We start from the raw sequence: 16,612 nt of genomic DNA, 5'->3' as shown, positions 1-16,612 counted from the left end.
CTGTTTTTGGAAAGATTTGTAAGGCTGAGTCAAAAAAAATAATTACCAGATATTATGAATTCCTTGGAATAAAAATGTGAAAGATGTCTAGCAGCAAAGTTGTTGATCCTATGATTGTCACAGCTCAGATTATTGTCAGACATTAGCTACTGATTCTAGATAAGAATGTTAACACTTTTTTCCTCATTGATTTATTATTACAGCTCTTTGCCAATGTGTCTGGCTCTCTGGATGACCGTGGAAACTGTCAGTGCTCTGTGTACTTGCCGGATACCACCTTTCCCGTGCAGAAGGCTGAGCAATTGCAAGTGATAGCCACAACGCTTGTGGAGAAATTTGAGAGAGAGCTTTCTCAGGTAAGGTGTTCTTTTCTTATAAATACAATAATTGTATCTTTACTGAAAAGTAGTTTCCTGTGGAAGAGTACAGCAGTCAGCACTTTTCTGTGACCTGTCTTTCAGGCAGCAGAGAAAAAAGGTCCCTGTAAGAACAAGAAGAAGGGTGATTAAATCTCAAATCTTTGATGTTATAGCATGTCAAACATTTGAATACCCTTAGGTTTCTTTTCTAGGCCTTTTCAGCTAGAGGCATATGGTATTTTTGGAAGAAGATTTATATTTTTCCTCTTTTGGCTTGGTTTTATTGGTTTGTGATTGCTACACAGAGCTATAGGAAGCCAAGCCTCCTGCTCTTTCATGTGTTATTATTTGTATCAGTACTGCCAGATTGTAAGAGGGAAATGAAGGGAAAGAGGAGAAAGGTCAACATAGCCCAGAGTGAAGAAGGTGAATATTTGTCCCCTCACTCTTTTCAATTTCATGGATTAAAAAACAAACAAGCAAACATCTGTGTCAACATCTGAAGCTGTGGCAGTGAGAGTGCTGAATTATACATTGTTGTTGAAGACAAACACACCTTATGCTACTTCAGCTGCTTGTTGCATGAATTCAGATCCATTTTTTGAGGAACTCGGGCAAACCCACACATGCTACAGTGCACTGGGTGAAACTGCCTGTGAAGGCAGAATTCTGCCTTTGACTTCTGATAGTGGATAAATATTCAGGATTCAGATTAGGTGTCCAGCAGAAAGTGTTTCCTTCAGGAACTAGGCATCTTAAGAAATGAAGTGTCCTTGAATTAATCAGCAGAAAATGCACAGCATTAAATTATAAATTCTAACCATAAATATTCATAAACCTCCTCTGGTATAATCAAGAACAGATAAGAAGTTAGGCATAAAAACCCACAACAGGCAGAGGATCATAGGGAAACATCTTTCAGCTGAAATCATTTGTTTTGAAAGAACTGGAGCTGATGATGAAATGCATTCAGCTGTCAACAGGGATGTGAAGGTCCAGCTGACAGAAGTCCCACTGCCTCCAAGCACAGAAATTACCTGATCAGTTGCAGGAAGGAGGTGTAGCTCGGTTAATGATTCATGACAATCACTGAGGTTTCAGATCCTCATACTGTTCCCACTGTGGTCACTGCCAGAACTTTAAACTTATTGCACCAGGACAGGATCAGAGCCAGGATTCCCAGCCAGAAACTTGATGTGATTCTTCAAGGTGTTTGGGTACCACCTTTTCCAGGTGTTGGCTGTGGTGTAACCAGCCTCTTACCAGTACTCTCCTCAGTATGGTTCATGTTTTCTTTAGGATGTGTGCCATATCTAACAGACCCTTGCATATCCGCAGAGCATCTCAAGCACTGCTTGACCTCTCTGTGTGGACAACCTCATACCTTCATTGACTGTAATGGTAGTTCAGGCATCTTGCTCCTGCAAAGACACAGGTTACTATAGATACCTGAAATTAAGTGTCTAAATTTGTATCTGAAGCTCACCTTTAACGTCAAGACAAGCTGAATCCCTGCCGTGGACTTTAATGTCTAGTTTGCCAGGTGCTATCAACTGGTGCAACTGTATTGTCTTCAGGTGCCCAGCAGTGTACTGCAGTGTTGCCACTGACCTTGGCTTTCAATTCCAGCTGCAGACAGTGAAAATTCTTGACCTCACTCAGGCTTCACTGAATTTCATCCTGTCGAGAGCAATCAGCCCAGCAGTGTTACAATACATCTAGTTAGATGAAGTGTGACATACATTTCACTATGATCCAGGCAAAGAGACACTTTGGGTCAGAAATGAAAATGAACAGATTGTATTTCAGTGTAACTGTGTATATGTAAGTTTTCTCAGTTATGAAATTGTTTTTCTGTAGAAAGAAGAAAGCTGTTGAACGTTGCCCTACTGATATCTGAACTTAAGTAATCTAAGATATTGTGGTGCATAAGTCTCCGTGCACACAAGTTCTTCACCTTTCCAGCTGTGGAAAAAGCCCTCCTTATGCAGTCCCATATGTTATGGTTGTCATGATAATACTTAAGGAAAGAAAGAAGGAAATAATGAATCAGGAAAGCCTTGTTCTCATTAATCATTATCAGATATGATCCCAAGCAAAATCTTAGGGAATCATTCTGTCATCTGCAATTTAGCAGGAAATTCATATCCCAAACTGCCTTTTTATCTCAAACCTAACCTAGTTTCACCGCAGGGGTGGGAATTTCTACTAAGTGCTTGCTTTTTCTGACTCTGAGAATCCCTGCCTTATTCTTTCTTCTAAAACACCCATTGAAGCTCATGGGAGCTTTTCCTGGGTAAGAGCTGCAGGATTGGACCCTCTTAAGGATGCTTTCCATGTGCTAGAAGTCCCAGATAAACAACCTGATTGAATCGTTAACCTTTTGCCTGATTGTAGGCTAATTCAAAAAGCAAGGGGGTCCTTTTATAGAATCAGCAGGCAAGGAAGCTTGCAGATAAAGAGATGCTCTCATGTGCCAAATGAGTGCAAACCGTAGGCTGAAAATACCAGACTAATTTTTCCTCTGTCACATCAACCTTTGCCAACGTAATTATGATTACAGAAGAAAATTAACCTTTCAGAGCAAAGCAGGAATTGGCTGCTCCTTTCAATAAGAAAGGGGAAAGGACACCAGTAACAGGGATGGATCTGCACTTCATCCCAAGGAGAGAAAGTATCTTTCAGAACTTAGTTCATAACAGCAACAACATCCTCACATAACTAAAACAGGAGCAGAAAGCACTCCTGCCCTCCACCAGGAACAGCTGTTTTCAAAACAGATTAGCCTGGAGTGGAATTCTTCTTGGTGTCAGCTCACAGACTGCTTGCCAGCTGTACTCCTTATGGGTCTGTGGAGGTCACACCTGCCTGAAGCCAGTGTCCTGGGCCAGGTGACTTTATAAGTTTGCTGGTTTTGTTGCTTCTTTCTTATCTGCACATCTTTCCACTTCTTTCTTTTACGTCTTCATCTTGCACTTTTGTTCCCCCTTCTGTGTTCTCCATATACATGCTGGAGAAGTGTCTGTTTGCATGCTGCAAAACCCATGTTGATAAATACCAATTGCAGGTAAATGACACAGTATATGAGCATTGAAGATTTTTCCTGCCCTTTTCATTCCATGAGGATGATAATGCTTGGAAAGAAGGAAAAAATGGAACTAGGATTATTATTATTATTATTATTATTATTTTCCCCCCGACATGTACTTTACATGGTTGCATTCTCTACCTATAAAGGACTAATACAAGCCATATGCATTCATCATACCCTACTTAAGACTTTTATGACAAATGTGGCACCAATCAGTCCCAAGTGCTGGTCTGTGTCCCTAACTATGGGCCACATACACATTTTCTGTGCCAGTCTATCAAGAGACACAAGCCAGTCCCTATCAAGTAGATACAGTAGAAAAGCAGAGATTGCAAGCTGCTTAAATCTATCTGCCAAGCAACAGAGCAACACCATGTTCCTTTTTCAACTGATATTTCTAAACTACAGAAACTCCTGAGCCAGATCTGAGGAGGCTGGAACGTCCACTCAGTGGACTTGCTTGGTGTATCTGCTGGATTTGTCTATAAAAGCAGTATAGACCCTTAAGAGCAGCACTGCTGATAAAATAATATTTGCCTAATAATTAGCCAGAGGATCCATGAGCTAAGGTGACTTGAGCTGTTTAGAGCACTGTGGAGTGCTGGGGCTATTTCAGGCTTAACTTAAAGGTATTTCTCAGCTATAGTCCACTGGATGGTGTTGACATGTTCTTAAATGACCTAAGTAGTTGACTGAGTGAAAATCATCTGATGTGGGAGGAGAACTTCTGGTCAGTGTCCTGCAGCCATCAAGTAGCTATCACTAATTCCAGTGGTCCATTTCAGTGGTTTGAAGACTTGAGCTGCACTGTGGAATTATTATTATTATTGTTACTGTGAGAAGAACTGGTAATACCTAGATAGATTTCCAAATACCTCTATGATATATGTAGTACCATGTAGCAAGGCCTTCTCACTTAGGGTTCTCTTTCTTAAACCAAATCACTAGGTACTATGTGATCTTAACACATCTTTTCTGCCTTTCATGAATTTTCACATTATGAGCTCCCATACATGTTCTTCAGTCCGCAGGGGATTCAGGAAAAATTACAAGGAATTATTTGACAAGTGTTCTTGCTGGTCTCCCAGTCCCAGGGGCTGCTGCCAGAAAAGGAGAACAGGGATTCCACGATCTTCATTCCCTGATGAGATTTTGGAGGCTATTCCAGAGCCATTGGGGAAAAATACTGACTTTTGGTTTACGTTAAGATAACATAAGAATGACTGACAGGAAGCAGACTAAAAATATTTCAGTTGAAGAAGTAATAGCTACAGAAGTTGTAGTGCTACAGATAGAGGGACTAATACAAATACTATCTGAGAGTATAAATATGGAGTTACTGGTGCAACAAACTAATAATATTTATTCCTACTTACCTCTTGTGATATAATTACATTGGCTTAAGGGAAAACAGATGTGATTTCTGTGAAGCATATGGGAGAGAAATTTCCCAAAGTGTTGGATTTAAAGGAACTAAAATTTTCCAAGGGACATTCCAAGCCCATATAATATTCTTAGCATTCTGCATCGCAGTGCTTATGCTGTGACCTTTACCTCAGCAGATACATATGTGAAAATATATTTATCCAGACAACTATTTAATGGTTCAGAGGCTGAAGAGGCTGCCATGTAAATTAGTTTAGCTAAAGCCTGCAATAATTTTTTCACTTTCATTTAAACCAGATTTGATTTTAACACTGTGTTAAATTATTTGCCCCCCCTCCCCCCGAAAGATAAACCACAAACCAATTCTGCAAAGTTTTGACACAATACAAATATACACAGGTTAAAATCCTATTTGGATTCTGAATTAATAGGAAATAAAGTTGAAAAACTTGGGAATCCTTTATTGCGTTTTCCAGCCTCCTTGGATTGCTTTCATGAGATAAAACATTGCAGATTTCCTAATAAAAAATTTGCCAATGTTGTTGGAATACTGAGGATAAAATTAACTCACAGATACAATATTGGCAAGAAATTACAAAAATGGAAGACTCTGAGTAAAATTCTGCCTTCAGTTATCTCCAGGCTTTCCTGAGGGGACTCTGTGGAACTGCCAACAATAAATGAGGGTTAACTTTTATATTTTTTATGTACGTGATGAGAATTTCATTAATGCAGTTTATGTAAAGAATAAATATATCAAGCATGGGGAAATTATGTATAGGATATTCAGAAATATGATAAAGATGTCAAGCAGGCTTGTTTTATTTGCTAACCTGGACTTTAATATGTATTTTTTTTTTTTTTTTTCCCTTTAAGGTTAAAGAGTACTCAAAAAGGATTGAACTGTATCAACAGAAAATTCTTAATCTAACCATCAGAGTGGAGCACATGGAAAAGACAAGTGTATCTTACACAGAACTGGACTTCCAGTTACTGAAAGTGGAAATAAGTGACCTAGACAGACTGGTCACTCAGCTGAAATCCACTGTTGTTGGAAGCAATGTCATCGTTGATCAAATATATTTGGAGGTACTGCTAGACTCTTAATTAGCCAAAAAGGGGTCAACATACACAGTATATTCTCTCCTTCGTGTTTAGGTTGAGGAAATGTAGCCCCTCTCTGCTGCAGCCAGTGGAACTATTTTAGCATTTTATCAGCATAAATGAAAGGAAAGCTTGACTTTAAATGTATTAACATCCTTTTCCTTGAAACAGGGCACAGAAAAAAAAACAACAAAAAACAACCAACCAACCAAAAAAAAAACAAAACACCAAATGGGGTCTTCTTTATTTTTTTGCCAACTATCTGCCTGAAAGCAAATGCTTTTGCATATCATTAAGCACATGAACTTATTAAATTATTATATTTAATTTAAATATTAATTTATAGACCCCTATGCTTGAAAGCCTCTGTGCTTTAACTTAGATAATTAAAAAATTAACTTCTGGTTGCTGGGGCAGTGGCCCAATCAATATGAAATCAAGAAGTGGGAAAGACTATCACCTTCCCAGCAGACTATAAATCACATTTTCAAAATTATAATTAATCACTCACCTAGAGAGAATAATTACTTCATATGAAAAGTGAAATATCATTAATTTCTCCATTGTCCTCTAAATCATCAAGTAGGTGATTGAAAACATTATCTTTGCAAATAAAATTTGAAGATACTTTTGCAAGACTGGAAAAATTACTTTCTTATATATAATAGCTTGCACTTGCTTAAGACTTATTGGATATTTTTACACTACATATAAAATAACCCTATATTTTGCATTATGGTACAGAACTGAGTGTTAAAACAGCTCCCTGTGATCACATAGCTCTACTGGAAATGTAAAGCTAGCAGAAAAAGGCCTATTCTTAGGGATATTTCTTAAAACTTGTTCTGTAGCATCTTCCATGATATGATTGAATCTGCCTGCAAATATCTGTAAAATAAAGTTAACAGGAATTTAAACTTTTTTTTTTTCTTTCATTCTTTTTTTTTTTTTTCTTTTTTTTTTTTTCTTTTTTTTTTTTTTTCTTTTCACCCTAGATCAGAAATCTGACTATACTAGTAAATGAATTAGAATCATTGGACAAAAACAATATCCTTGCAATTCGTCAACAAATTGTGTCTCTTCAAAATCGATTGAAGGAGTGTGAGGAGAGCAGAAACCAAACGACAGTACCCCCTTATTTCCCACCAGGTAAGCATTTCTCTTGTATATCAGGTGAGAAATAATATAATACATGGGTACTAAAAACGATTGTAATGATACTACCTAGTTTTGAAAAATCAAGCAGACAGCTACTAATGTTTCTTCAACAGGTTCAAAAGGAAAACGAGGTCAGGAAACAAACTCTTCCAGAAACATTAGCTGTTTTCAACTAGAAAAAGTTGTAAACTTCCTCTCACCTGAAGTATGAAACATGAGTCTCTCCCCCACCTTCTCTTTTTTTTCCAAACATTTTTTTTTTTTGACATGGGAATTTTTTTTTCAGTCCAATTTTGATTTTTAATAGTTCCTGTCAAAGTGACCTATGTCACGACAATTTTACTCTAATACTGCTTGAGAAATGTATGAGCAACAACTGATGTACTAAAGCTGTTGGTATGCAAACTCAGGAAGGTAGCTTTGCATGATGATTACTTTGGCCTCGCAGGCAAAAGATTCTTCTAAATGAGAAGGTCAAGAACGTTGGGGGGAAATTATGGTCCCAGGGAAATAAATGGGAGCTTTATTAAAGATTTCTGTAGAACTAGGATTTTACACATTTTCAAAATAGGAAAGGTTATGTCCTGGAGCTTAGATCTGTGGTTCCCGGAGTGCAGTTCATAATGAAAGTAGCAGTTGTTACAGGTCATGTGGCAATTAGTTTATAACTGGATTAATTTTTCTCTTGATGGTGTGCTCAGTTTGATAAATCTTGTTGCAAATGAATTGTAGTCAGAAAAATTTTGTGTCGGGGATGATAAACTAGAAGAAAATGTTTAGGAAACACTAGTTTAGTTATGCTGGGTCAAGCTTCCCACTTGCTAACAGATGGTAGGATTTATCGACAAAGTTGAACCCTTGAGTAATTTATACACAGGGGGTTCCTTTTGACAGAGCATTATAAAAAAGGAAGAACTCTATTGTATACAGTAGTCAGGGGAAGAATCCTGCTTTTTCACATAAGCTGGCTAGTAATTAGCAAGACTAAGTGTAAAGGAACCCATAAAAAACCAAGGCATGCTGTCTGGCTTCCATGGAGCACAGATTTACACCTACCAGCATTTACGTCTCATCATCTTTGGGTCAGCTTAGTTCAGGTGTCTCACTGAAAATTTGAGAGGCAAGGACTGGTACAAAGACAAGCTTTCCTTGGGTTAGCAGCCGTTCCTATTTTGATCTCCTCAGGGCTTCATGATGGTGCAGACAGCTGCTGCACTGCTCTGACAGGATGTGCAAGCAACACCTTGTCTAGGGATCAGGTGGGAGAAAAAGCTGAAACAAAAACCTGCATTGCAAAATTTCAAGGCCCTTCTCAGCTCCTCAAGAAAGGTTCAAAATGCTTCAATTAATAATATAATAACAATAATAATAATAAAAAAAAGCAAAAAAACCCACAATGTTTTAAAAGTATTTGAAGGACATCTCATTTATTGAGAGTAATGGTGTGTGGAAAGAAACAACTTCTTTCTCTTCAAGCCTACAGCAAGTCTTTGTTTTGGTGGGAAAGTACAGAGCTCTGGAACAAGAATGCTGTGTCCTTCTATGAGTGATGGAGGAAGGAGCTGCTTTCATACCTGGGTGGTTGATGAGAGAGTCTGTGGAACATAGGAGCTTTCACAGAGTGGAGGAAGGAGGTCTGCCCTTCATGGTGCAGCTCCATGTGGGGATAGGCAAGTCATGCCTAGAGCAGGACAATATCTCTGGGATGGGGTAAATGTAACTGCACAGGGTTGTGACTGTAATAGAATTATTTAGCATTGCTTGTCAGGGCATGGTGATGAGAGGGACAGAGTTTATGTGAGATCAGATTTGTATTGCTTGAGCATTGCCTTGTTCTTGACTGGTGTGTCAGCTAGCTCAGGTACAGCTCAGCATTGTGTGGGAACCACAGAGCACAAAATAAACTAGAAGGCAAAACCCTGGGTGGTATGAACTACCTCTATTGCCTTCCTGTGAATTATCACAACCGACATCATCTGAAGACATCTTCCAGTGTTGTCTGTGAGTTTATCCCATGCCTCCAGCAACAGGAGGCCTAGAGGGCTTGGAAGATGGATGTAGGTGTATTGTCATGGTCACCTCTGGGGTGATGGTCATCCCTAAGGCTGGCACAAGGGACTGGCAGAGCATTTGTGGAGGGCTGGCAAGTTTCCTGACAGTTGGAGAAGCCAGTTATACAGATAATCTGGGTGTTATGTAGGTTCAGATGCCTGCTGATCCTTGCGGGACTGGCACACTGTGACTTCCTGTGCCTGATGGGGAGCAAATATCCTTCTCTGGGCAGAGAACTTTGTAGAGCAATTACGCGTACTGCAGACTGTCTGAAAAAAAAAGTAGTAGGACAATGTTATTGCCTGGGGAGATGGAGTAAGTATGTGGGAGAGCTATATTTTCTAGATGGTCATTTTGGAGGCTTTGCATGGATGCTCACACCTAGGCCTCTCTGCTCATTTGTGCATTTGAACACATTTTCCATATGTTTTCTTTGCAAGCTTGAATGCCTTGAATTCTTGCCAAACCATTTGGCCTTGCACTGCTTTTAGTTCATATTATATTTATAATGTTTGTATTAAACTGCCTCTTTGTCCTGTTTTCAGACTGCATTTTCTTTCTTCCTTCTTCCTCTCTCCTGCATATTTTGGGTAGGCAATATGAATTAGAGAGAGCCTGGATAATCCCCAAGCTGTCTAAGACCATGAGTCTAAAGGCAAGTTTAATTAAAGCTTCTTGCTTCACAGTGCTGTACTATGCAGCCCCTCTGACTCTGTTCCCTAAGACTTTTGCTGCTGTATTCTCAGTACAGGTCCCTTTTCTCAAACAGTGTATCTGAAAATCGCTGGTCTCCATTTGCTGCGCCCTCCAACTGGAGAAATGGGTGTCTGTGTGACTGAGATGGAGTCAGCAAATAATAGTTACTCATCCTCATCATCAACTTTCTTATTTGCAGCACCTCCCATAATCTCTTTCCTCACCACTCAAGTAGGAAGGAATATATTGTTTTTCTTTTGTAATGATTTCATCTCGCTGCATCAGGACAAGTGTAGAGAGAAAAGGACCCCATGATGGTTCTTTGAGGATTCAGCAGCAGATTCTTTGTCACATCTCACTGAAATGATCTGAGAGAGGCAGCAAGGAGTCAGATGAAACTCTCAAAGGCGCACACACACACACATACAAAAAAAAAGGTAGAAAAAGAGTAAAGATTTTTTTTTCAGTTTTTGTACATTTAGAAATTAATAATTTCAAGTTACTGGTGAATAGGTCTCAGCAGGAGGAAGACTTGATGTAGCCTAATGCTGAATGAAACTCAGACACATACTGGAGCGGAGTCTTACAACAATTTCACTTTTACCTTAAACTTTACCTCCTACCTATTCAAGATGTCTGTTTTTTGGGGGTGTCTTGGATTGTGTTCTGAAATGGATATGTCCATACAGAAAGAGAGAGATGTCTACAGGCACCTGAAGGGAGTTGGCCAGTGCTCCCTCTCCAAGACAGCCTGAACTGCCCCCGGAGACACATGCATTTCTCTGTTGGTTATAAAGGCACTTTACATTTTTAGCTGCCTGAAGGCAAGTCAGATGAATTAAGCCTTCCAGCCCATCCCCTTTTAGATGTTGCAGACATAAACCTACCCTGATCGCAGCTCCATCAGTCTGTGCCCATACCCAGTGATACTGGAGGAGACTGAGGACTGTGTGGGTCTTCCTGTTAGTGAGATGGTAGGAGCAAAGATAAGTTTTTCCCTGTGCAGTTCTGTCTTTTGTGTCTTAAGCCATAGCAAGGCTGGTAATAGCTAGGACATCTGGATGCAGCTGGGAGAGGAGGGTGCACATCTGGATGCAGCAGGGTGCATGTGAACATGCAGCACCAGCCTGCTATTGGTTTCTGTGCCCCTTGTGGGAGCTCCCTTTAATGTGGGTGCTACCTTGTTTGTGATCTTCACCTGCAAAGGTGAACTGCGGTCCCTTCTCTTCTGAAATCAGATACAGCTACTTGCTGGATTTTTTTGGCACCTGTATTGTGGAGTGAGAAGCTGATGTGCTTGGTGATTGCTTCAGAGTGAAACAGGTGAAGTGAGAGCTAACGGGATGCATCTCATGCTCAGTTCTCCAGCCCGTCAGCCAGGGAAGTCAGACTCTTTTCAGTTGTGACACCAGAGTGCCAGCTCTTTTCTGATGGATCAGAAGGATTAATAAACAACAGAGCTGAGATATAGGTGCTTTATGCAGGGAGAAGAAGAGACCAGTGTTTCTATGTATCTATGTTAGTCCTTCTCTCTCCTATTTGCTACAAAAGCATGAAACAAGGGAAGGCAAAAATACCAGGACTTAATTGATCAGTGGCCCAAAACAGTGGAAAAGGGCATTAAAAACTTGAAAGTTTGAATAATGTATATGAATATATTTCAAGTACCTTCTAATATTTACAAAATTACATGACATTTTTTCCTTTGTGCATCTTGTTCCCCACAAGATCCAGACAGAGGCAAGTTTAGATTAAATAAACAACGAGTTCTTCTGAACTTGTGCAGAAGACAGATCACCCCTTGACTACCACAGAGTTTTATGTTAAAAAAATAATTCTGGGAGAGTTTTCAAAATCAAGCATATACCGTATAGAAACCTCAGACAATTTTTGATGTCATTAAAACAGAACACACTTTTAACTTTATTTTAATAATTCATTGTTTCATAAATAAAAACCAAACAAGTGTTCAGCAGAGAGATCTCTTTAAGGGAAGAAATAATACTTTACTATTTCTTTTGTAAAAAAAGATCTCTCTGCTGAACACACGTTTGTTTTTTATTTATGAAACAATGTATGAATTATTAAAATAAATCTGGAATTGTGTTCTGCTTAATGACATGAAAAATTATTTGAGGTCGCATATAGATGAGCTTAGCTGTGCTTCACTACCTGCAAGCTCTGGTGCTATATTTTTCTAAACAAATCAAGAGTTTTTGAGCATTTAATAACCATTTAATTCTGATATAAGTTTATTGTGATTTAAGCACAGTAATATATTCAATATGTCACCAGCTTAAAAGAAGCCTTCATGCCAGAGGTAACAATACATAATAGAGATATAAGAAAAACACAGTCCAGTTTGATTTATGGAGCTGGCAGACTGCAAGCCATTTTGCACTGTCTGCCTTAGTTTTCTGCTCTTTCATGAGCTGAGGTATGAGCACCTCCAAACATTAGTGTGTGTGCCAAGTGCTGAGGCCATGTTGCTAGCCATGCCATGTGCCGTTTCCAAAGATGCAGCCCGGCTATCCATACAGCAGTGCCTTCCTCATGTGCTGTGTTTGGAAAGAGCTCTCTGCTCTGGACCCTCATCCTTTGTGAAGCACTTAAGTGCATGCTTAAATGCTCATCTTCTCAGGGCCAGGAAGGATGACTTGCTGTGATTCTTGGTGGCATGAAGGGAAGAAATGCTCAACAGGGGCCGTCACACATTTCAGTTGAGAGAATCTCAGGACAAAAAATGGGCTGGGTGAGGACACAGGGTTGTTCACGACTTGTGTCACCCTCTCTGGCATTAGGTGGGCACTCAGTCATGCAGAGCTGCTCCCATAGGGATTACTGACCCCAAGAGTGTTGCCAATGGGGCCTGGAGATGCAGGGGTTTAGTTCTGCACAGTGATTAGTATTTAATATAAAGATGTTCCCCACCTTCCTCAGAGAGGCTGAGAGGAGGCTGCAGGTGAATCACATTTCCCCTAGGTTATTAGCACAAGAGAGTACAAGACTCTGAGGGGTGAGGATGTTACGTAGTGGAAGGAGATAAATACCACATTTTGAGAAAGGAGAAGACACTGACCAAAATGATTTTACACATTGACACAAATATTACCCTCTATCTTGGATGTTTCTAATGTTCAGACCACAAGTTTTCTTGTCCCAGAGGTAGGCACCTTTCCCTACCTCTTAAAAAGATTTTTATTTTTATTTTATTATTATTATTATTGCATTTGCAACAGTCTGCACAAAATATCTTCTTTCCCAGTGTTTTCCAAAGGAGAGTGTCTCAGATTGGTCTCTCCACTTTTCTACTTGTGGGATAAGACTAGGATGTCTTTGAACACAAGATACCTCCTAGGTTTTTCCTAGCAGTGTCTTTAAGTGTTTTTTAATTAATTTCCATGAGTATACTCCAGCCTTTCTTAGGGATGGGCAGCTTTGATGGCAAAAGGTAAATTTTCTCCCTGTTATTTCTCTATCTTCTTTGTGCTAAGACATGGCTTATTTATATGCTAGATATTCCTTCATAAGACTGAGTTTATGGCCATCTGGTCTTCTCATACAGATAGTAAATAATCATGATGTTAACGACAAAAAGTATTAAAACCTCTAAAGTTAGGTTTGACTTTTGTCACTGACACCACAGCTGGTGGTACATGGAGTTCCTGTGCTGTGAGGCGTTATTAACACCAAAACGTTGTTGCTGTTAATTTGTTAGTTAATTGACATGTGAGACGTGGGTCTTTTCACGTTATACTTCATTTTTAAGAAGGAAGGCAGTTGGGTGGCTGGAGCATGTCACTGAATTTGGAAACCTCAGAGTACCACTAAGCTTGTGAGCTAATGCCAGTCACTTGATATCTCCACCTCCATTACCACAGGTGGACACATCCTTACAATGAAAAGTCTGGGACCCTTATGTGGCAGTCATACCAAAAGCTAATGCTTTTACATTTGAAGAAAAGTGTATTGTTTTTGCCAGTGGAAGCTTCAGACTCATTAGAGGTGCATGGGCATTTCTGTCTGGAGGATTTTTTCCACCAGTGACTTATGGTGGTTAGAATTTTTCAGGAAACCAATGTCACTGATGTTCACTATGAGTAAAGGGAAAGCGTTTCTTGTGTATAATATCATTTGGACATTTTTGTTCCAAAAACTGTTCATCATCATTGAATGTTCATTCCACTTTGTTGTTTTTTTCCTAGTAAATCTAGGAAAAACAAATTCTACCCAGTTCAGTAGCACATCACGGAAAATATTCCTTAGGTGCAAAATGTCGAACATTTTGGGTAGCAAAATGGAAAAAAAAGAAAAAGAAAAAGAAAAAAGAATATTTCCATGATCCTGAAAATGGCTTTATGGTTGATGTATGGAAAACAAAACTGTTCTAGTTCAGCTTGAAATTACATTCTCTAAGAGCTGCTTCAAATGAAAACTTGGAGTAATATCTATCTATATTTCCTAGGCTGTGATTGTTACTGTTTGCAGATTTCTTTGAGGGCCTGAGGTGGAAGGCACCATGTGGCTGTGATGCACTGTTGCAAAACTGCGATTCTGACAGCAGAATGCTAATCTGAAATGTGGCTCTGGAATTACTGCTGCTGTTTCTCATTTCTTCCCTTCCTCAGCAAAATACACAGAAATCAGATGCTCCTCTTTCCTATCTCCAATAACCTCAGTTCCACTGAAGTAGAAAATAACCTAAAATGCTTCTCAAATTGTATTTAGCAAGGGATTTCCAAGTGTACCATGCAGCAAATGGGTAAAAATCTGTCCCTTGTCTGGAAAGGTGCTGTGAGCTCTTACTTTCTGCAAATTAATAAATTAATCCTGAGGATGGATGTCCCTATCGATTTTTTTTTTTTTTTCCACAAATTTTTCTGTAATTTTATATATATATCTTTTAACAACTTTCTAAGTCAACTTGAAACACTTAGTGACATCCAGTTGATGTCCATGGTCCAAAATGAGGCTTTTTACACACAAAGCTCTGAATTTATGTCTGTGCTTTGCCACAAAGCTAATCCCTTGTAAGCACACTGTAGAGGCTACACTATGCAAAACCTCTCTCTTAATGATGACATTTGGAAAACCTCTTCTTTTTTCTCTTTGATTGCAGGTAGCTGCATTCATGGTGGACTGCTGAATGTTAGCCAGCCCTATGTAGTAAAGCTGAACTGGAGAGGATTTTCCTACAAATATGGTTCCTGGGGTAGAGATTACTCTCCCTCTGAACCAGAGAAGGAAGTCTATTGGGTTGCACCATTGAATACGGATGGAAGATACTTAGAATATTTTAGAATTTATAACACCTTTGATGATTTGCTGCTGTTTAAACCCTTGTACGAAAGAAGAATAACGTATGGACAAGGAAGTGGTGCTGCTCTTTATAATAATTTTATGTACTATCATGCTTATTCTTCAAAAAACATAGCGAAGTACGATATAACAACAAACAGAATAGTTTTGAGCAAGGCACTTCCAAATGTCGCTACTGATAACCGTTTCTCATATGCAGGTGTATCATGGCAAGACATGGATTTTGCTGTAGATGAAAATGGGTTATGGGTATTATATTCAACAGAAAATAACATGGGCAACATTGTGATTAGCAAACTCAATGAGACCACACTTGATGTGATAAACACTTGGCAGACAAGACAGTACAAGCCATCTGTTTCTAATGCTTTCATGCTATGTGGTGTTCTGTATGCCACAAGGACAATGAACACTAGGAAAGAGGAAATCTTCTACATGTATGACACAAGTACTGGCCAAGAAGGTCGTGTTAGTATCATCATGGATAAAAAGTTAGATACAATCCAGGGTATTTCTTATAGCCCCACAGATCAGAAACTGTATGTTTACAATGATGGTTACCTTCTAAGATATGACATAACTTTTCAGCATTAGTATGTCAATGACAGAAGCATTTGATAGAACTGGCAGCAACTAAAAGAAGAGATCTGATATACCTTTAGACAATGTTATCACCACTTTATGGTTCATCTAGTCTGAGATACTGTATTTGTGGGTGTTACATATATTACTTTAATTACTGTCCTTAAAAATTTCCTGCTCCAATTAGTTGTATTACTGGCAGCAATGTTTGGCAATACTGGGTTCTTCAGGTTTTGATTGGTGTTTATTGGTGCTTGGTGCTTTAAAACTGTCCTGCCTAAGGGTAGATTTACTGCATAGATTTAGTGCATTTTGTTCACAGAAGTTCATGGATACAGCCTATCCACTGACTGAGAAGCTAATTAACCACTGATATGCACAGCTGTAACACAGACAAGGCACTCAGAAACTGAGAATGAATTTTCACTGATCTTCATGAGAGTAAAATGAAACCTCAGTGAAACTAATAGAAGCCTTAAAATAATATAGGAAATGGGACTTGGTCTGAAGACAGCAACCTATTTGTTAGGTGGATGCAGCAGAAGCTGGCTCAAAGCTTCCGGAGAGGGGTTAAAAATGCACTTTGCTCTTTGAAGTCCTGCCATGGGAAGTGAAAAGAAGGCTTTTTTTATTTTATTATTATTTTTTTAATGTGCCTCTATTGAACATTTTTGCCATTCTGCAATTAGATTCCTGAGAGCCTTGTTAGCGTAGGGTCCTGTTAATTCCCTGCATCATTCTGTCTTACAGCAAGGCAAATGGTCTTGTGGAAAACAGAACTCTGGTAAAACTAGTTGGATAGGTGTTTGTTTTTTAAATGGCTAATGTATAATAATTTTTGAGTGTGTGTACTGTATCGATGTCT

General features: G+C 39.1%; 1 protein-coding gene across 3 annotated transcripts in view; it reads left to right on the top strand.

Moving 5' to 3' along the window:
- Nucleotides 1-16,364, top strand: part of OLFM4 (olfactomedin 4) — a 49,352-nt gene extending 32,988 nt beyond the window's left edge. For all 3 annotated transcript variants that reach the window (XM_035313025.1, XM_035313017.1, XM_035313010.1), the window contains 4 exons: nucleotides 204-356; nucleotides 5,713-5,925; nucleotides 6,936-7,089; nucleotides 14,966-16,364. In XM_035313025.1, coding sequence (XP_035168916.1) covers nucleotides 204-356; nucleotides 5,713-5,925; nucleotides 6,936-7,089; nucleotides 14,966-15,759 — 1,314 coding nt within the window. In that variant the 3' untranslated portion in view covers nucleotides 15,760-16,364. The remainder of the gene's footprint in view (nucleotides 1-203; nucleotides 357-5,712; nucleotides 5,926-6,935; nucleotides 7,090-14,965) is intronic.
- Nucleotides 16,365-16,612: the final 248 nt, after the last annotated feature.

This window comes from Oxyura jamaicensis, chromosome 1 (assembly GCF_011077185.1).
Source record: "Oxyura jamaicensis isolate SHBP4307 breed ruddy duck chromosome 1, BPBGC_Ojam_1.0, whole genome shotgun sequence".
Classification (NCBI taxonomy): Eukaryota; Metazoa; Chordata; class Aves; order Anseriformes; family Anatidae; genus Oxyura; species Oxyura jamaicensis.
The sequence above is the reverse complement of the archived record's forward strand: the minus strand, read 5'-3'. Positions and strand labels throughout refer to the sequence as shown.